At 39.2% G+C, this 22,612-nt stretch overlaps 1 protein-coding gene across 4 annotated transcripts in view; it reads left to right on the top strand.

Moving 5' to 3' along the window:
• SPATA7 (spermatogenesis associated 7) overlaps positions 1–22,612 on the top strand; it is an 84,559-nt gene that overhangs the window by 12,209 nt on the left and 49,738 nt on the right. For all 4 annotated transcript variants that reach the window (XM_003940913.3, XM_003940912.3, XM_074392861.1 and 1 more), the window contains one exon: positions 20,833–20,966. In XM_003940913.3, coding sequence (XP_003940962.2) covers positions 20,833–20,966 — 134 coding nt within the window. The remainder of the gene's footprint in view (positions 1–20,832; positions 20,967–22,612) is intronic.

Genomic DNA, 22,612 nt, shown 5'->3' with positions numbered 1-22,612 from the left:
AATCTATTTTAGGTACCTTATATACATAGAATCATAAGATATTTGTTATTTTGTGACTGGCTTATTTCACCTAGCATAATGTCCTCAAGGTTCATCCACATTGAAATGAATCAGAATCTCCATTTATAAGGCTGAATAATATTCAGTTGTATGTATATACCGCATTTATGCATTCATCAGTTTATGGTCACTTGGGTTGCATTTGCCGTTTTGCTGCTGTGAATAAATAATACTGCTATGGACATGAGTATACAAATATCTCTTCAAGACCTTCCTTTTAAAGATTTTGGGCATATATCCAGAAGTCTAGTCTTGTCTTGTTCTGTCCTGTCCTGTCCTGTCTTTTTTTGAGATGGAGTTTTGCTGTTGTTGCCTATGCTGGAGTGCAATGGTGCGATCTCAGCTCACTGCAACCTCCGCCTCCTGGGTTCAAGCAATTTTCCTGCCTCAGCCTCCTGAGTAGCTGGGATTACAGGCGCCCACCGCCATACTTGACTAATTTTTTGTATTTTTAGTAGAGACATGGTTTCACCATGTTGGCCAGACTGGTCTTTAACTCCTGACCTCATGATCCACCTGACTTGCCCTCCCAAAGTGCTGGGATTACAGGCATAAGCCACTACACCAGAACCTTTTTTTTTTTCTTTTTTTTGAGACAGGGTCTCATTCTATTGCCCTGGCTAAAGTGCCGTGGAGCGATCTCACCTCACTGCAACATTTGCCTCCTGGGCTCAAGCAATCCTCCCACCTCAGCCTCCTAATAGCCTGCCAAGTAAGTGGGACTACAGGTGCACGCCACCACACCCAGCTAATTTTTTCACAGCCTGTGATTGCCTTTTTATGTAGAGGCAGAGTTTTACCATGTTGCCCAGGCTTGTCTCAAACTCCTGAGCTCAAGTGATCCATCTGCCTCAGTTCCCCAAAGTGCTGGGATTATAGGCATGAGCCACTGCACTCAGCAACCATATTGTTTTCTATAGCAGGTGTACCATTTTACATTATGACCAGTGATACTCAGGTATTCAAATTTCTCCACATGCTTCTCAACACTTCCTTTTTTTTTAATAGTAGCCGTGCTAAAAGATGTCAACACATTGTCTTTTGAGAAAACATTTCTAACTTAAAAATTACCCAAAAATACCCAGGCACAGTGGCTCACACATGTAATCCCAGCACTTTGGGAGACAGAGGCAGGTGGATCACTTGAGCCCAGGAATTGAGAGTAGTCTAAGCAACATGGTGAAACCCCACCTCTTCAAAAAATACAAAAATTAGCTAGATGTGGAGGCATGCAACTCTGGTCCCAGCTACTGAGGAGGCTAAGGTGGAAGGATTACTTTGAGCCAGGGAGGTCAAGGCTGGCCAGTAAGCCAGGTCAGTAAGCCATGATCATGCCACTGCAATCAGGCCTAGGTGACAGAATGAGAACCTGTCTCAAAAAAAAAAAAAGGAAAAGAAAGCCGTAATATTGATGTAGGATATATACAGTCCTTGTATATTTACCCAAGTATCTTCATTTTTAGAAATATTTACTAAGCAAATCATCAGACCAAAAATTTGAAAACCCTGTGTAAAAATTTCTGAAGAATACCATTTGAAACCTTTGTTTGATTTCAATTAAGAAATGTATATTTTAAAAATGGGCAAAAAACATAGCTGTCACAGCCTATGATTGTCTTATTAATCATATAAAAATCAGTGGTATAAATTTAATTTCAATGTTTTTCTAAGTTTCTAAGTTTTCTAAGTTAATATGTGAATTTATGTAGAGTTTGAGGGGATTTCTACATTAAAAAGTAAATATCAACCCAAGGTTAGTTCATGCTAAATGGTAAATGAATAAAAGTATAAATAGGGAAATACCTTTTGGGTGCAAACAACAAATTTAAAAAGTAAAACTTGGCCAGGTGCAGTCTCATGCCTATAATCCCAGTCTCATGCAGTCTCATGCCTATAATCCCAGCACTTTGGGAGTTGGAGGCAGGTGGATCACCTAAGGTCAGGAGTTTGAGACCAGCCTGGGCAATGTGGTGAAACCTTGTCTCTACTAAAACTACAAAAAATTAGCTGTGCATAGTGACAGGCACCTGTAATCCCAACTATGTGGGAGGCTGAGACAGGAGAATCTCTTGAACCCAGGAGGCAGAGGTTGCAGTGAGCCAGGATCGTGCCGTTGCACTCCAGCCTGGGCAACAAGAGGGAAACTCCATCTTAAAAAAAAAGAAAAAAGATAAAATCCAAATCACACATTTGAAATAGTCATTCTGAATAACATTTAGTTTGCTAGAGTTTATTCATTGATTTATTGGGCAAATATTTATTGGGCCTCTGCTGTGTGCTAGACGCTATTTTAAGGGCTGGGACTAAAGAGGTGAACAAGACAAATTTCCTGCTTTTGTAGAGTTTACATTGTAGTTGGAAGAGACAAACAATAAGCAAATACAGATAAGGAATATCTCATATGGTAGTAAATGCAATGGAAAAAAAAATGGCTGAGAGTCCCTTGGAGGAGAACGCCTTGCTGATAAGGTGACAATTGAGCAGAGACCTGAAATAATTAAGGAAGAGGCATGTGGCTTCCTGGGCAAAAAGCATTCCAGACAGAGGTCACAGCAAGTATAAAAGCCTCGAAATGGTGTCATGATTGGTGTTATCAAAAAACAGCAAGGAGGGCTGGATAGCTGGTATGAAATAAGCCAACTGAAGAGTAATAGATGAAGTCACTGAGATGGGACAGAGGGATGCAGATGATAAAAGGCAGCGACCATTGCAAAGACTTTGGCCTTCACTCTGAATGAAATTGCAAGCCATTGGTGGGTCTTGAAGAGAAGAGTAGCAGGGCCACTTTTACTTTTAAAAGCATCCCTTTTAGCTCCATAGTTGAGAATACTCTGTAAGAGGGACTTACAGAAATGGAATGACTAGTTAGAATACAATAAATAATCCAGATGAGAAATAATGGTGACTTGGACCAGAGTGGTTGCAGTATAGGGAGAGATTGAAATAGTTGGATTCTGGAAACATTTCAAATGTGCGTCAATGGTATTTACTGATAGATTGGACGTAGATATAGTGGGAGAGAAAAAAGAGGAGTGAGTCTAAAATGACTTCCAAGACTTAGAATCTGTCAACCAAAAGGATGGAGTTATGATTTCATAGGAAAAGCTTGAGAGGAGAAAGCAAATCAGTAGTTCAGTGTTGGTCATTAACTTTGAAGTAAATGCCTGTTACATAGCCAGTTGGCAACCACAAGGAGGCAGTTGGAGTGCAAGTCTGGAATTCATGAGACAGTTCCAGAATAGATCTAAAAATTTGGAATTTGACAGCATATAGGGGGTATTTAAAGAATTGCTTCCTTGTTTTGTTTTTAAAATTTAGATTTAGCTAGTGCTTATTTATCCATGGTATTTTCTGCTTTTAGTCAGTTAAGGCAGAAGTTTTTCCTTTTTTGCTATATAAACTAAATTCTGTTGGCTTAAGGGTAATTGCAAATATTGTAATCTCAAATTAAATGTAATTAATAATCATTCTTCATTATATTTTACATTATAATTTTTATATAAGTTTACATTTTATATAATTGTGTAAAAATTATAAAGTTCATTATATAATTTTTCATTATAATGAATTTAGCTTAGAAATGGGCTTTCTAGACATATAAAAAAAGAAATCTCTGGATTTTAATCATTTCTGTTTCTATAAGTTACTCTGTACCTTTCTGTCATAGCAGGCTACTGACTTGATCATTTCAGTTCTTATAGTACCTAAACTGGAATATAGTTTGTTGAATTATTTAAATAATTTAATTTTTATAGAAGTTTTTTTGAAAAATAATTTACATACTATAAGATTCACTGATTTTTACTACATTTACAGAATTGTGCAACCACAAACCAATTTTAGAACATTTTCATCATTTTATGAAGATCCTTTGTACCCATTTGCAGCCATGCTGCAAATTCCTATCCCTAGCCTCAGGCAACCACTAATCTCCTTTTTTTTTTTTTTTGCATTCTATCTTTTATTATTGGAAAAAGAAGAAATTCTATTAAGCAAATTTACAAATCAAAATGATCTTTAATCTATTTGTAATTAGTTTCCACAATTGCATTTGTATATAGTTTCCTTGGAGAAAAAAAATATTGACTAAAAAGTATCCAGGTATTATGATGATGATTATTATACTTTAAGTTCTAGGATACATATGCAAAATGTGCAGGCTTGTACATAGGTATACATGTGCCATGGTGGTTTGCTGCACCCATCAACTCATTCCCTAGCTCCCCACCCCACAACATGCCCTGGTGTGTGGTGTTCCCTACCCTGTGTCCATGTGTTTTCATTGTTCAACTCCCACTTTTGCGGTGTTTGGTTTTCTGTTCCGGTGTTAATTTGCGGAGAGTGATGGTTTCCAGCCTCATTCATGTCCCTACAAAGGACATGAACTCATCCTTTTTTTATGGCTGCATAGTATTCCATGGTGTATATGTGCCACATTTTCTTCATCCAGTCTATCATTGATGGGCATTTGAATTGGTTCCAAGTCTTTGCTATTGGGAACAGTGCTGTAGTAAACATACATGTGCATGTGTCTTTGTAGTAGAATGATTTCGAATCCTTTGAGTATATACCCAGTAATGGGGATTGCTGGATCAAATTTTATCTGGTTCTAGATCCTTGAGGAATTGCCACACTATCTTCCACAATGGTTGAACTAATTTACACTCACACCCAAAGTGTAAAAGCGTTCCTATTTCTCCACATCCTTTCCAGCATCTGTTGTTTCCTGACTTTTTAATGATCTCATTCTAACTGATGTGAGATGGTATCTCATTGTGTTTTTGATTTGCATTTCTTTAATGACCAGTGATGATGAGCTTTTTTTCATATGTTTATTGGCCATATACATGGCTTCTTTTTAGAAGTGTCTGTCATATCCTTTACTCACATCTTGATGGGGTGGGTTGTTTTCTTCCTGTAAATTTATTAAAGTTCCTTGTAGATTCTAGGTATTAGCCCTTTGTCAGATGCATACATTGCAAAAAAATTCTCCCATTCTGTAGCTTGCCTGTTCACTCTGATGATAGTTTCTTCTGCTGTGCAGAAGCTCTTTAGTTTAATTAGATTCCATTTGTCAATTTTGGCTCTTGTTGCCATTGGTTTTGGTGTTTTAGTCATGAAGTCTTTGCCCATGCCTATGTCCTGAAATTGCCTAGGTTTTCTTCAAGAGTTTTTATGGTTTTAGGTCTTAATGTTTAAGTCTTTAATCCCTCTCGAGTTAATTTTTGTATAAGGTGTAAGGAAGGGGTCCAGTTTCAGTTTTCTGCATATGGCTATCCAGTTTTCCGAGCACCATTTATTAAATAGGGAATCCTTTCCCCATTGCTTGTTTTTGTGAGGTTTGTCAAAGATCGGATGGTTGTAGATGTGTGGTGGTATTTCTGAGGCCTCTGTTCTGTTCCATTGGTCTGTATATCTGTTTTGGTACCAATATCGTGCTGTTTTGGTTACTGTGGCCTTGTAGTGTAGTTTGAAGTCAGGTAATGTGATGCCTCCAGCTTTGCTCTTTTTGCTTAGGATTGTCTTGGCTATATGAGCTCTTTTTTGGTTCCACATGAAATTTAAAGTAGGTTTTTTTTTGTTGTTTTTTGTTTTTCTAATTCTGTGAAGAAAGTCAGTGGTAGATTGACGGGGATAGCATTGAATCTGTAAATTAATTTGGGCCACTATGGCCATTTTCATGATATTGATTCTTACTATCCATGAGCATGGAATGTTTTTCCATTTGTTTATGTCCTCTCTTATTTTCCTTGAGCAGTGGTTTATAGTTCTCTTTTAAGAAGTCTTTCACACACACACACACAAAAGTCTTTTACATCCCTTGAAGTTTTATTCCTAGGTGTTTTATTCTTTTTGTAGCAATTGTGAATGGGAGTTCACTGATGATTTGGCTCTCTGTTTGTCTATTGTAGATGTATAGGAATGCTTGTAATTTTTGCACTTTGAGTTTGTATCCTGAGACTTTGCTGAAGTTGCTTATCAACTTAAGGAGATTTTGGGCTGAGATGATGGGATTTTCTAAATATACAGTCATATCATCTGCAAACAGAGATAATTTGACTTCCTCTTTTCTCATTTGAATACTCTTTCTTTCTCTTGCCTGAATTGCCCCAGGCAGAACTTCCAATACTATGTTGAATAGGAGTGATGAGAGAGGACATCCTTGTCTTGTGCCAGTTTTCAAAGGGAATACTTCCAGTTTTTGCCAATTCAGTATAATATTGGCTGTGGGTTTGTCATAAATAGCTCTTACTATTTTGAGGTACGTTCCATCAATACCTAGTTTATGAAGAGTTTTTAGCTTCCTGAAGGGGTGTTGAATTTTATCAAAGGCCTTCTCTGCATCTTTTGAGATAATCATGTGATTTTGGTCATTGGTTCTGTTTGTACCTCTGGTGGAATTCGGCTGTGAATCCATCTGGTCGTGGGCTTTTTTAGGTTGATAGGCTATTAATTACTGCCACAATTTCAGAACTCATTATTGGTCTATTTAAGGATTCATTTTCTTAGCCTTGGGAGGGTGTATGTGTCTAGGAATTTATTCTAGGTTTTCTAGTTTATTTGCATTGAGGTGTTTATAGTATTCTCTGATGGTAGTTTGCATTTCTGTGGGATCAGTGATGATATCCCGTTTATCATTTTGTATTGTGTCTGTTCTCTCTTTTCTTCATTAGTCTGGCTAGCGGTCTATCTATTTTGTTAATCTTTTCAAAAAATAGCTCCTAGATTCATTGATTTTTTTTTTTTTGAAGGGTTTTTCCTGTCTATCTCCTTTGGTTCTGCTTTTATCCTGGTTATTTCTTGTCTTCTACTAGCTTTTGAATTTGCTCTTGCTTCTCTAGTTCTTTTTTTTTTTTTTTTTTTTTTTTTGAGACCAAGTTTCGCTCTTGTTACCCAGGCTGGAGTGCAATGGCGCGATCTCGGCTCACCGCAACCTCCGCCTCCTGGGTTCAGGCAATTCTCCTGCCTCAGCCTCCTGAGTATCTGGGATTACAGGCACGCGCCACCATGCCCAGCTAATTTTTTGTATTTTTAGTAGAGACGGGGTTTCACCATGTTGACCAGGATGGTCTCGATCTCTCGACCTCGTGATCCACCCGCCTCGGCCTCCCAAAGTGCTGGGATTACAGGCTTGAGCCACCGCGCCCGGCTTCTCTAGTTCTTTTAATTGTGATGTTAGGGTGTCGATTTTAGATCGTTCCTGCTTTCTCCTGTGAGCATTTAGTGCTATAATTTTCCGTCTAAACAATCCTTTGATGGTTGGGAGCAGTGGCTCACGCCTGTAATCCCAGCACTTTGGGAGGCCAAGGCGGGTGGATCACGAGGTCAAGAGATCGAGACCACCCTGGTCAACATGGTGAAACCCCGTCTCTACTAAAAATACAAAAAATTAGCTGGGCATGGTGGCACGTGCCTGTAATACCAGCTACTCAGGAGGCTGAGGCAGGAGAATTGCCTGAACCCAGGAGGCGGAGGTTGCAGTGAGCCGAGATCGTGCCATTGCACTCCAGCCTGGGTAACAAGAGCAAAACTCCGTCTCAAAAAAAAAAAAAAAAACAACACCCCTTTGACTGTGTCCCAGAGATTCTGGTACATTGTATCTTTGTTCTCATTAGTTTTAAGTAACATATTTATTTCTGCCTTAATTTCATTATTTACCCAGTAGTCAATCAGAAGCAGGTTGTTCAGTTTCTATGTCGTTCTGTGGTTTTGAGTGAATTTCTTAATCTTGAGTTCTAATTTGACAGCACTGTGGTCCTAGAGACTGTTATGATTTCCGTTCTTTTGTATTTGCTAAGGAGTGTTTTACTTCAAATTATGTGGTCAATTTTAGAATAAGTGCAATGTAGTGCTGAGAAGAATGTATATTCTGTTGATTTGGGGTGGAGAGTTCTGTAGATGTCTGTTTGGTCTGCTTGGTCCAGAGCTGAGTTCAAGTTCTGAATATCATTGTTAATTTTCTTTCTTGTTGATCTGTCCAATATTGACAGTAGGGTGTTAAAGTCTCCCACTATTATTGTGTGGTAGTCTGAGTCTCTTTGTAGGTCTCTAAGAACTTCCTTTATGAATCTGGGTGCTTAAGTATTGGGTGCATAAATATTTAGGATAGTTAGCTCTTTTTGTTGCATTGATCCCTTTACCATTATATAATGCCCTTTGTCTTTTTTTGGTTTTGTTGGTTTAGTCTGTTTTATCAGAGGCTAGGATTGTAATACCTGCTTTTTTTTTTTTTTTGCTTTCCATTTCCTTGGTAAATATTCTGCCATCCCTTTATTTTGAGCCTATGTGTTACTTTTTACATGAGCTGGGTCTCCAGAATACAGCACACTCATGGGTCTTAACTCTTTATCCAATTTGCCAATCTGTGTCTTTTAATTGGGGCATTTAGCCCATTTATATTTAAGGTTAATACTGTTATATGTGAATTTGATTCTGTCCTTATGATGCCAGCTGGTTATTTTGCCCATTAGTTGATGCAGTTTCTTCATAGTATCAAAGGTCTTGACAATTTAGTATGTTTTTTCAGTGGCTGGTACTGGGTGTTCCTTTCTATCTTTAGTGCTTCCTGAAGGAGCTCTTGTAAGGCAGACCTCATGGTGACAAAATCTCTCATCATTTTCTTGTCTGTAAAGGATTTTATTTCTCCTTTGCTTATGAAGCTTAGTTTGGCTCGATATAAAATTCTGTGCTGAAAATTCTTTTTTTTAAGAATGTTGAATATTAGTCCCCACTCTCTTCTGGCTTATAGGGTTTCTGCAGAGAGATCTGCTGTTAGTCAGATGGGCTTCCCTCTGTGGGTAACCCAACTTTTCTCTCTGGCTGCCCTTAACATTTTTTCCTTCATTTCAGTCTTGGTGAATCTGATGATTATGTGTCTTAGGGTTGCTCTTCTCAAGGCCTTTGTGGTGTTCACTGTATTTCCTGAATTTGAATGTTAGTGTGTCTTGCCAGGTTGGGGAAGTTCTCCTGGATAATATCCTGAAGAGAGCTTTCCAACTTGATTCTATTCTCCCCGTCACTTTGAGGTACACCAATCAAATGTAAGTTTGGTCTTTTCACATAGTCCCATATTTCTTAGAGGCTTTGTTTATTCTTTTTCATTCTTTTTTCTCTAATCTTGTCTTCATGCTTCACTTCATTAAGCTGATCTTCAGTCTCCGATGTCCTTTCTTCTGCTTGATCAATTTGGCTATTGATACTTGTGTATGCTTCACAAAGTTCTCCTACTATATTTTTCAGCTCCATCAGGTCATTTATGTCCTTCTCTTAACAGGTAATTTTAGTTAGCAATTCCTCTAACCTCTTTTCAAGGTTCTTAGCTTCCTTGCATTGGGTTAGAATTTGATTTTTTAGGTCAGAGGAGTTTGTTATTACCCACCTTCTGAATCCTACTTCTGTCAATTCATCAAACTCATCCTCCATCCAGGTTTGTTCCCTTGCTAGCAAAGAATTGTGATCCTTTGGAAGAGAAGAGGCATTCTGGCTTTTGGAATTTTCAGCCTTTTTGTGCTGGTTTTTCATCTTCATGGATTTATCTACCTTTGGTCTTTGATGTTGGTGACCTTCAGATGGGGTTTCTGTGTGGACATCCTTTTTGTTGATGATGCTATTCCTTTTTGTTTGTTAGCTTTTCTTCTAACAATCAGGCTTCTCTGCTGCAGGTCTCCTGGATTTTGCTGGAGTTCCACTTCAGACCCTGTTTGCCTGGGTATCACCAGTGGAGGCTGCAGAACAGCAAAGATTGCTGCCTACTCCTTCCTCTGGAAGGTTTTTCCCAGAGGGGCACCCACCAGATGCCAGCTGGAGCTCTCTTATATAAGGTGTCTGTCAACCCCTGCTGGGATGTATCTCTTCATCAGGAGGAACAGGGGTCAGAGACCCACTTGAGGAGGCATTCTGTCCTTTAGCAGAGCTTGAGCACTTTGCTGGGAGATCTGCTGCTCTTCAGACCCGGCAGGCAGGAACACTTAAGTCTGCTGAAGCTGTGCCCACAGCTACCCTTTCCCTAGGTGCACTGTCCCAGGGATATAGGAATTTTATCTGTAAGCCCTGGCTGGGGCTGCTGCCTTTTTTTTAGAGATGCCCTGCCTAGAGAGGAGAAATCTAGAGAGGCAGTCTGGCCACAGCAGCGTTGCTGATCTGCAGTGGGCTCCACCCTGTCTGAACTTCCAGGCGGCTTTGTTTGCACTGTGAGAGGGAATCTGCCTACTCAAGCCTCAGTAATGGTGGACGCTCTTCCCCCCACCAAACTCTAGCATCCCAGGTCAACTTTAGACTGCTGTGCTGGCAGCAAGAATTTTAAGCCAATAGATCTTAGCTTGTTGGGCTCTGTGAGAGTAGGATCTGCTGAGCTAGCCCACCTGGATCGCTGGCTTCCGCCCCCTTTCCAGGGGAGTGAATGGTTCTGTCTTACTGGCATTCCAGGAGCCACTGGGGTATGAGAAAGAAAAAAAAAAAACTCCTGCAGCTAGCTCAGTGTCTGCCCAAACGGCTGCCCAGTTTTTTTTGTGTGAAACCCAGGGCCCTGGTGGCTTAGGGACCTGAGGGAATCTCCTGGTCTACGAGCTGTGAATACTGTGAGAAAAGCATAGTATCTGAATCAGAGTGTACCATTCCTCATGGCACAGTCCCTCACAGCTTCCCTTAGCTAGGGGAGGGAGCTCCTTGACGCCTTGTGCTTCCTAGGTGAGGCAACACCCAACCCTGCTTCAACTCACTCTCTGTGGGCTGCATCCATTGTCTAACTAGTCCCAGTGAGATGAGCCGAATACCACAGTTGGAAATGCAGAAATTACCCACCTTCTGTGTTTATCTGGCTGCAAGCTGCAGACCGGAGCTGTTCACCTTCGGCCATCTTGCCGGCTACCCTATATTTTTCCCAGGTATTCTTTTTTTTTTTTTTTTGAGATGGAGTTTCGCTCTTGTTACCCAGGCTGGAGTGCAATGGCACGATCTCGGCTCACCGCAACCTCCGCCTCCTGGGTTCAGGCAATTCTCCTGCCTCAGCCTCCTGAGTAGCTGGGATTACAGGTACGCACCACCATGCCCAGCTAATTTTTTGTATTTTTAGTAGAGATGGGGTTTCACCATGTTGACCAGGATGGTCTCCATCTCTTGACCTCATGATCCACCCGCCTCGGCCTCCCAAAGTGCTGGGATTACAGGCTTGAGCCACTGCACCTGGCCTGGTATTCTTTATCCTACTGTGCTTGCAGGGAAATTCATATATGACAGTGGTGTACTCCAAATAACTATTAACGGCCTTTCCAGGAGTAAAGCCATTAAACAATGATCTTAATTTTCCATTAACTTCTATTTCCCTTCACTTCATCCTGAACAGGGACTTTGATCAAGGAGAAACCATCTGGCAGAAGAATTATGACTAAGAGTCCTGACACTTGGGACAACAGCCTTCTATTTTTCTTCTCTTTCTCCTTCTATCCCTGTCCTCTTCATCTTTTTTAAAATCACTTTTCACTTTAGATTCAGGGGGTACTTACCCAGGTTTGTTACAAGGATATGTTATGTGATGCTGAGGTCTGAAGTACAGTTGAACCCATCACCCAGTTAGTGAGTGTATTACCCAATAGTTTTTTAGCCCACACCTCCTTTCCCTCCCCCTTCTAGTCTCTACTGTCTATTGTTTCCATCTTTACGTCCATAAGTACCTATTGTTTAGCTTCCATTTATAAATGAGAACATAGTATTTGGTTTTCTGTTTCTATATTAATTCACTTAGAATAATGGCCTCTAGCAACATCCATGCGCTGCAAAGGACATAATTTATTCTTTTCATGTGTATGTAGTATTTCATCATATATATGTACCATATTTTCTTTAGCCAGTTTACCATAATGGGCACCTATGTTGATTCCATATCTTTGCTATTATGGATAGTGCTGCAGTAGATATGAGGGCATGTGTGTCTTTTTAGTAGAATGATTTGTTTTTCTTTGGGTTTATACATAGCAGTAGGATTGTTGGGTTGAATGGTAGGTCTATTTTTAGTTCTTTTTTTTTTTTTGAGACGGAGTTTCGCTCTTGTTACCCAGGCTGGAGTGCAATGGCGCGATCTTGGCTCACCGCAACCTCCTCCTCCTGGGTTCAGGCAATTCTCCTGCCTCAGCCTCCTGAGTAGCTGGGATTACAGGCACGCGCCACCATGCCCAGCTAATTTTTTTTTGTATTTTTAGTAGAGACGGGGTTTCACCATGTTGACCAGGATGGTCTCGATCTCTTGACCTCGTGATCCACCCGCCTCGGCCTCCCAAAGTGCTGGGATTACAGGCTTCAGCCACCACGCCCAGCTTATTTTTAGTTCTTTAAGAATTCTTCAAACTGCTTTCCACAGTGGCTGAACTCACATTCCCAACAACAGTACATAATTCCTTTTTCCCCCCACAGCCTTGCCAACGTCTATTAGTTTTTGACTTCTTAGTAATAGCTATTCTGACTGGTATGAAATAGTATCTCATTGTGATTCTGATTTGCATTTCTCTGATGACTAGTGATGTTACTTTTTTATATGTTGGCTTCTTGTATGTCTTCTTTTGATAAGTGTCTGTTTCCTTTTCCTACTTTTTAATGGGGTTGTTTTTCTTCTTAATTTTTTTCTTGAGTTCTTCATAGATTTTTGTATTAGCATTCTCTAGAGGGACAGAACTAATGGACACAATTTTTGACATTGTGTGTGTGTGTGTGTGTGTGTATAAAGGGGAGTTTATTAAGTATTAATTCACACAATCACGAAGTCCCACAATAGGCCATCTGTAGGCTGAGGAGCAAGAAGAGCCAATCCATGTTCCAAAACTGAAGAACTTGCAGCCTGATGTTCAAGGGCAGGAAGCATCCAGCATGGGAGGAAGATGTAGGCTGGAAGGCTGGGCTGGTCTCAACCCTTCACGTTTCTCTGCCTGCTTTATTTTTGCTGGCAGCTGATTATATGGTGCCAACCCAGAGTAAGTGTGAATCTGCCTTCCCCAGCCCACTGATTCAAATCTTAATCTCCTTTGGCAACACCCTCACAGATATACCCAGGATCAATATTTTGCATCCTTCAGTCCAATCAAGGTAACACTCAGTATTAACCATCACAATTTTTGATATTAGTTTTTTGTCAGATGCATAGTTTACAAATATATTCTCCCATTCTGTTGGTTGTCTGTTTACTCTGTTGATAGTTTCTTTTGCATTGCACAAGCTCTTTAGTTTAAGTCTCACTTGTCAATTTTTGTTTTTGTTGCAATTGCTTTTGAGGACTTGGTCACATATTATTTGCCACGGCCAATGTCCAGCAGAGTATATCCTAGATTTTCTTATAGGATTTTTATAGTTTTAGGTCTTACATTTAAATCTTTAATCCATCTTGAGTTAATTTTTATCTGTGGTGATAGGTAAGGGTCTAGTTTCATTCTTCTGCATATGATTTAGCAAGCTATCCTAGCACCATTTATTGAATAGGAAGTCATTTCTCCATTGCTTATTTTTGTAGACTTTGTTGAAGATAAATTATGTGTGTAGCTTTATTTCTGGTTCTCTGTCTGTTCCATTGGTCTGTATGTCTGGTTTTGTACCAGTACTATGCTGTTTTGTTTATTGTACTCTTGTAGTATAGTTTGAAGTTGGGTAACGTGATGCCTCTAGTTTTGTTCTTTTTGCTTAGGATTGCCTTGGTGATTCGGGCTCTTTTTGGTTCCATATCAATTTTAGAATAGTATTTTGAAATTCTGTGAAAAATAATGTTAGTCGTTTGATAGGAGTAGTGTTGAATCTGTAGATTGCTTGGGGCAGTATGGACATTTTAATGATACTGACTGTTCCAGTCCATGAACATGGAATGTTTTCCATTTATGCTTGTCATCTCTGATTTCTTTCAGTATTATTTTGTAGGTCTTCTTTTAGACATCCTTCACCTCCTTAGTTAAATGTTTTCCTATGTATTTTATTTTGTGTATGTGTAGCTGTTGTAAATGGGATTGTGTTCTTGATTTGGTGCTCAGGTTGATGCCATTGGTGTATAGAAATGCTACTGATTTTTGCACATTAATTTCGTATGCTAAAACTTTACTGGGACTCCAGTAGTATGATGAATAGGAGTGGTGAGAGTGGGCATCTTTATGCTGTTTCAGGTCAAAAGAGGAATGCTTCCAGCTTTTGCTCATTCAGTTTGATGTTGACTGTGCGCTAGTTATAGCTGGCTCTTATTATTTTGAGTTATGTTCTTTTGATCCCTAATTTTTTCAAGGTTTTTGTTTTGTTTTGAATCATAGAAGGTTGCTGGATTTTATTGAAGGCTTTTGCTGCATCCGTTGAGATAATCATAAGGTTTTTGTTTTTAATTCTGTTTATGTGGCGAATCACCTTTATTGATCTGTATATGTTGAACCAGCCTTTCTTTTGAGGAATGAAGCCTACTTGATTGTGGTTTATTAACCTTTTGATGTGCTGTTGGATTAGGTTTGCTAGTATTTGTTGAGCATTTTTGTGTCTATATTCATCAGGGATATTGGCCTGTAACTTTCATCTTTGGTGTATATTTATCAGATTTTGGTGTTAGAATGATGCCAGTTTCATAGAATGGGTCTCATAGAATGAGTTAGGAAGGAGTCCTCCTCAGTTTTTTGGAACAGTTTCAGGAGGATTAATACCAGCTATTGGTATGTCTGGTAGAATTTGGCTGTGAATCTAACTGGTCCAGGGCTCTTTATGGTTGGTATGTTTTTAAAATTATTATTACTGGTTCAATTTTGGAACTTGTTATTGATCTCTTCAGGGTTTCCATTTCTTCCTGATACAATATTGGGATATTGTATGTTTCCAAAAATTTATCAATTTCCTCTAGATTTCCTAGTTTCTATGCATAGAAGTATTCATAATAGTGTCTAAGGGTCTTTTCTATTTCTGTGGGATATGTTGTAATGTTGCCTTTGTCATATCTGGTTGTGCTTATTTGGATCTTCTATTTTTTCTTTGATAATCTCACTAACAGTCTTTATTCTTTCAAAGAAAACAACTTTTTGTTTCATTTAACATTTATATGGATTTTGGAATCTCAATCTCAATTATTTCTGCTTGTAGATAATAGTTTTCTACTACTAGCTTTGGGATTACTTCTTGTTATTCCACTTGCTCTAGTTGCAATGTTAGACTGTTAATTTGAGATATTTCTATCTTCTTCATGTGGGCATTTAGCACTGTAAACTTGCCTATTAACACTGCTTTTGCTGCATCCCAGAAATTTTGGTATGTTGTGTTTCTGTTTTTATTAATTGCAAAGAGTTTTTGTGATTTCACTTTTTGTTGTTTGCCCAGAAGTCATTCAGAAGCAAGTTGGTTTAATTTACACGTAAAATTCTGTGGTTTTGAGGAATCCTCTTGGTATTGATTTCTACTTTTTTTCCACTGAGGTCCAAAAATATGCTTGATGTGGTTTCAGTTTTTTAAGATTCATTGAAACTTGCTTTATCATCAAGCATGTGGCTAGAGTATGTTCTACATGCAGATGAGAAGAATGTTTATTCTATGGTTGTTGGGTGGAGTATTTTTCTCTAGATGTCTGTTAGATCCAGTTGGTCAAGTGTCAAATGTAAATCCAGAATTTGTTTGCTTTATGCCTCAAAGGTCTATGTAACACTACCAGTGAGGTGTTGAAGTCCCCCACTATTAATTTGTAGCTATCTAAGTATTTTCATAGGTCTAGAAGTACTTGTTAATCTGGGTGCTTCAGTGTTGGGTGCATATATATCTAGGTGTCATTTCATGTGTGATGGGCCTCTTGAAGATAGTAGAAGGTTGGATCTTGTTTTGTTTTGTTTTAGTGAAACTTGCCACTCTATGCCTTTTAAGTGGGCACATTTAGACCACTTACATTCAAAGTTATTATGTGATGTTTGATCTTGTGGTGGTGTTAGCCGGTTGCTTTGTAGTCTTGATTGTACAATTGCTTTATAGGATCTGTGAACCTCTGTATTTATGTGTTCTTTTATGGTAGTGAGTATCATCCTTACTTGTGTGTGTTTAGAATGTCCTTGAGCATTTCTTGTAGACCAGGTGATACAGTTTGGATATTTGTCTCTATCCAAATGTCACATTGAAATGTAACCCCCACTGTTGAAGGTGGCACCTAATGGGAGGTGATTGGATCATGTCTGTGGATTTCTCATGAATGGTTTAGCACTACCCCCTTGATGCTGTCCTTGTGATAGTGAGTGTGTTCTTGCAGGATCTGATGATTTAAAAGCGTATGCCCCTATGCACTTCCACTCTCATTCTTGCTATGTGAGATGCAAGCTCCCTCTTCGCCTTCTACCATGAGCAAAAGCTTCCTGTGGCCTCCCCAGAAGCAGATACTGGCATTATGCTTCCTGAACAGCCTGCAGACTCATGAGCCAATTAAACCTCTTTCCTTATAAATCACCCAGTCTTGGGTATTTCTAATAGCAATGCAAGAATGGCCTAACACACTAGGTCAGGGGATAACAAATTCCTTTAGCATTTGCTTGTCAAGAAAGACTTTATTTCATCTTTGTTTGTGAAGCTCAGTTTGTCAGAATATAAAATTTCGGGCTAGCGTGTTTTTTTCTTTTCTTTAAGAAGGTTAAAAATAGGCCTCCAGTCTTTTCTTGCTTGTAACATTTCTGCTGAGTAGTCCACTGTTAGCCTGTTACTGGATTTCCTTTTTCTCTAGCTGTCTTTAAGATTTTTTCTTTCGGGCCGGGTGCGGTGGCTCAAGCCTGTAATCCCAGCACTTTGGGAGGCTGAGGTGGGTGGATCACGAGGTCAAGAGATCGAGACCATCCTGGTCAACATAGTGAAACCCCATCTCTACTAAAAATACAAAAAATTAGCTGGGCATGGTGGCACGTGCCTGTAATCCCAGCTACTCAGGAGGCTGAGGCAGGAGAATTGCCTGAACCCAGGAGGCGGAGGTTGCGGTGAGCCGAGATCACGCCATTGTGCTCCAGCCTGGGTAACAAGAGTGAAACTCCATCTCAAAAAAAAAAAAAAAAAGATTTTTTCTTTCATGTTAACCTTGGAAAGTCTGGTGACTCTGTGTCTTGGGGATGGTAATTTTGTATAGTATTTCGCAACGGTTCTCTGAATTTCTTGAATTTATATGTTGACCTGTCTAGCGAGATTGGGGAAATTTTCATGGATTATATCCTGTAATACATTTTCCAAGTTGTTTATTCTGTCTTCTCTCTCAGGTATGTCAGTGAGTCATAGGTTTGGTCTGTATTTCTCAGAAGCTTTTTTCACTTTTTAAATTTTTTTTTTTTTTTTTTTTTTGGTCTGACTTGATTCAGAGAACTGGTCTTAATACTTTGAAATTCTTTCATCAGCTTGGTCTAGTCTGTTAATAAGGCTTTCAATTGTAGTTTGAAATTCCTGTAGTGAATTTTCCAGTTCCAGAAATTCATTTTTGTTCTTTCTTAATATGGCTATGTTGTCTTTCAATTCTTGGATTTTTCTTGCTTCCTTGGATTGGATTTTAGTTTTCTCTTGGATCTTGTTGAGCTTCCTTACCATCTTGATTCTGAAGTTATGTCTGCTATTTCAGGCATTTCAATCTGGTTAGGATTCACTGCTGGAGAGCCAGTGTGATCTTTTGGAGGTAAGGAAACACTCTTGACTTTTGACTTTTTGAATTGCTGAAGTTCTTCCTGCTAATACCTTCTCATCTGAGGGGGCTGGTGTTTCTTTATTTTTATTGAATTCACTGTCATTTGGATAGGGCTTTTTGTTTCTATATTCTTTTTTTCCCCTTGAGAGTTTGACTATGGTATATGTTGTGTATAGTTGATTGGCTTCATTTCTGAGTGATTTCAGAGGGCTAAGGCTCTGTATGGCTTCCTTAGTTTCCTGCTTTGTATTTCACAGGCATCTTGTGTTGAAGAAATTTATTTTTGTTTTGTGTTGTAATTCAGGCTGTGATCCAGAAGATGGCACTTAAAAGTAAGGTCCAACACAGTCTCTGAGCCATGCACCTGTTTTGTATTTCAGTATATAAGCAGCAGTGTTCTGGGGAGGGAAGATGGGCAGTGAGAGATGACTCCTTCACCAGGCTTTGGTGTTCTCAGGCATTGGTGGAGCCTCCTACAATTGCTGGAACCACACCTGCACTTCATTAGTTCCAACAGGGGGCTTTGGTGAGCTGCACTGCCCTCTCCCTTAGAGGCAGTTCAAGCTGAAAGTTAGGTCACCAGGAGACCCTCAACTTCCTGGGCACTAGTTGGTCCTCTGAGTTTGCAGTCAGATCATGTTTTGGGATTTGTCTGCTGTGGTTTGGTGACACAGTGGATTATGGGTGGAGGATCCCCAGTTCAGGGCAGTGGTACCACAGGTGAGCATCTGATATGCCATTCACAGCTTGAGCTTTTTAGCCTAGCAGTTGGCTGTGGGGCCTGCCTAGCTCATGGTCTCTTGACCTGGTCAGTCTCTTTCCAGCATTCCAGCATCTGCCCCAGGAGCAGGCCTGATCGGCTAAGCTTGTCCCAAATCTTCTGCACCCAGATCACTGGGATGTTCCAGTTGTTCTCTATCATAGGATCCCTAAGGACGAGGCTATAGCTAGCCAACAGACTGCACCCTTCCCAGATCCATCTTCTGGAGGAAGGGATGCCCAACTCCCATGCCATCACATGATGAACCTGCGCCACGTTTTTCTCAGTGTTCTGAGCATGAGGGCTCCGGCCCTGCTCAAGCTCCAGGCACAGATCTCAGCTTGACACCCCTGGGCAATGTGGTTGATTCCTGGGGAATGGGACTGGGCTCAGCCCATGACTCTGTTCTCTAGCCTCTCAGGGTAAAGCAGCAGCTTTGCTGGGGGAGCCAAACTGCTCCCAGACCACCAGTAAAACACAGGTGGGGTAGTGAAGGCTCTGCTATGGACACCCTGTTGTGGGAGCAACCAAACAGGTGGTCTTGGGAGGGGCTAGTAAAAACAACAGGGGCATGCAGATCAGATGGGCCCAGTCCCCCAGAAAAGGCAGCTGTGCTTTCTCCCAATCTGGCAGACAGCAGGAGCTACAGCCACTCAGAGCAAGATGGAGGGCTTTGAGGGATGAGTGCCTGTGGTCGCATTTTGCTGCAACTGCACTGCTCATCAGGAATCCTGGGCTCTGTTTAGGTTCAAGCACTGCCTCTGCCTGATTTCCAGACAGTTCCCCCTCTAATTGAAATGGCTGTGGGGGTCGTGGGTTCTCTTGTAGCTAGGATCCCAAAGTTCCTTTACTCACCCCTTCCTTAAACCAGGAGCTAGTTCTGGCTCTCAGCAACTCTGTGCAGATTTCCCAGCTTCTTCCCTCTTCAAACATGCCTCCTAAGTAGCTGGGACTACAAGTGCACTCTACCATGCCCAGCTAATTTTTTTTTTTTTTTAGTAGAGACAGGGTTTTACTATGTTGACCAGGCTGGTTTTGAACTCCTGACCTCAAGTGATCCACCAGCCTTGGTCTCCCAGAGTGCTGGGATTTTAGGCATGAGCCACCGTGCCCAGCTAGCATTTTAAATTTTGATTGTCTAATTTAAGAGTTTTATAGTTTCAGCTCTTAAATGTAGGAATGTGACTCATTTGGAGTTGATTTTTGTAGACAGTGTGAAGAAGCTTTACTTAAAAATGAATAGGTAGATTTGACAATACAGAAAAACATTTTTATAATAATAATGTCTGAGGACTTTTTTTTTAAATCCACCTATTTTACCTATGAGTAAGATAATCCACTGAGAAGGTACTATTTAATTTGCTCCACAAACATTATTATTTACTATAATTTAGCTAATACATTCATTAAGCAGATATTTGAAGATAGAATAGCTTTAAAGTAATATTTCAGTCATTTCAAATGACAAATTGACCTGTTTAGCATGCTTATAATCTTGTTCAATAATTATAACTAAAGTTATATATACATATAAATTACCTTAGTTTTTAAAGCTTATAGACATTTTTATAAATTCTGATTTAAATAAAGGTGATTTTAGACTTGATCTTGTCCACTAAATTGGTTCCAATAGATTTTACATTTTGTATGAAAAGACAAGTCATTTTACTGATAGTCAACCTTCTAGTTAATTCTGAAATCTGGCTAGCTTCCATTTCACTATTTTTAATCTTTAGTTGGTGCCTGACTTAAAGCACACCAAAATGTGATGACTTAAAGCACACCAAAGTGTGAAAACACTTTTTTGTTTGTATTTCACAAGAGAAACTGAAGTCAGTTGCTCTGATCACACTAATGTTTTTAAAATGTAATGTCACTTTTTGAAGTATGTAAATTTAATATTTTAATGGAATATGATGGTATTAACAATGTTTCATTTGGGGATTAAGTCTGTAGACTAGTTCAAATGCTATTTTATGTATTTGGTGATTATATAGTCACAAATAACATGATTAAGCATTTGTAACCTTCATATCTCTGAATAACTCCTAAGAATTGCTTTCTTATGCCCTTAGGCTTGGCCAGTTTGTCCTATCTTCTTGGCATTTTTTTTTGTAACTACACAAATCTCACTACATTGTTTATATTATTTAAATAGTTAATTTATTTAGAATTTCTATAAATTAAATGTATTAGTTAATTTCTAGAGGTACATGCAAAATAATTTTTGAAATTTGTTAGTAACTCTTTGTATAGGAAAGTATATGGGTTTTTATTTACATATCATAACAATTAAAAAGAAAAATGTTCCATTTATTACTCTAACAAGACCAAAAAACTAATTTCTTTGTTTTGTTCCATATTTTGAAAGATTTGTTTTCCCTTTTAGATGCAGACCAACAACGAAGAGAGAAACTCAAAAAGGAATTAGCACGATGTGAAAAAGAGTTCAAATTAACTAAAACTGCAGTGCATGCCAATTCTAAAAATAATTCCAAGTCATTTTTTAACACCCTACAAAAGGTAAGGTAGTATTTTTACTTTTTAAAAGCAAATGTTTCTAAAGCACTTCATTAGTGGTACAATTTGACTTTCTGGCAACATGTTTGCTATAGTTTAGGGTCAGCAAACTTTTCCTCTAAAGATCCAGATAGTTAATATTTTCGAAGGCTTTCAGGCTATACAGTCTCTGTCACAACTACTCTACCATTGGAAGGTGGGCATAGACAATGTATAAATAAATGAGTATAGCTGTGTTCTGCTAAAACTTTATTAATGAAGACATTGGATCAGATTTGGCCTGAAGGTTATAGTTTGCAGATCTCAGTCACAGGCTTTTTGTGATACCTTTGAACATCTGGTTAAAGAAGTTCTATTCCTGGCTAGTCATGGTGGCTCGTGCCTGTAATCCCACCACTTTGGGAGGCCGAGGTGGGTGTATCACCTGAGATCAGGAGTTCGAGACCAGCCTGGCCAATATGGTGAAACCCTGTCTCTACTAAAAATACAAAAATTAGCTGGCCATGGTGACAGGTGCCTGTAATCCCAGTTACTTGGGAGGCTGAGGCAGGAGAATCACTTGCACCTGGGAGCCGGAAGTTGCAGTGAGCTGAGATTGTGCCATTGCACTCCAGCGTGGTGGACAAGAGCGAGACTGAGTCTTTAAAAAAAAAAAAGAAAGAGTTCTATTCCTAGTTTGCGAAGTTTTTTTCCCTTTCTCCTGAATGGATATTAATTTTTATGAAATGCTTTTTTGCATCTTTTAGAATGATGGTATAATTTTTCTCCTTTAATCCATGGAGTTTTATACATATATATATATATATATATATATATATATATATATGTAAAAATATTGTGAGACTCTGTGTGTATACACACACACACACACAGACACACACACAAACAAACACACAGAGTCTCACAATGTTGGCCAGGCTGGAGTGCAGTGGCATGATCTTGGCTCACTGCAATATCTACTTCCTGGGTTGAAACAATTCTCCTGCCTCAGCCTTCTGAATAGCTGGGATTACAGGCACCCACCAACACTCCCAGCTAATTTTTGTATTTTTAGTAGAGGTGGGGTCTCTCCGTGTTGACCAGGTTGTTTACAAACTCCTGACTCTTCAAGTGATCCACCCACCTTAGCCTCCTAAAAAGTGCTGGGATTACCAGTGTTAGCCACCATGCTAAGCCTCTTTTAATCTGTTAATGTAATGAATTACAACAATTGACTTTAATGTTAAACCATCTTGGCATTCCTGTTGTATACAGAACTTAGTCGTGGTCCATTGCCTTTTTTATTCATTGCTAAATTTCATTACTAATATTTTGTTTAGGATTTTGGAATCTATTATTGATACTGGCCTGTCATCTTTTTTTTCCTACTCCCTATGTCTGGTTATGCTAACCTTATAAAATAAACTGGGCACTGTTTCTTCTTTCTCTAGAGTACGTTTGGGATTATTTGTTCCTTAAACTCAATGGAACTCAACATTAAAATTGTCTGGGCCTAAAGTGGTTTTTGTTTTTTTTTTATGAGAAGATTTTTGACTACTGATTCACTTTTTGTAGTCATTATGGAATGATTTAAATGTTAGATTTATGTAGGAAGTTGTTCATTTAATGTAAATTTTTGGCAGAGAATTGTTCATATTGTTCTCTTAATC

Source organism: Saimiri boliviensis, chromosome 2 (genome assembly GCF_048565385.1).
Source record: "Saimiri boliviensis isolate mSaiBol1 chromosome 2, mSaiBol1.pri, whole genome shotgun sequence".
Lineage (NCBI taxonomy): Eukaryota > Metazoa > Chordata > Mammalia > Primates > Cebidae > Saimiri > Saimiri boliviensis.
The sequence above is the reverse complement of the archived record's forward strand: the minus strand, read 5'-3'. Positions and strand labels throughout refer to the sequence as shown.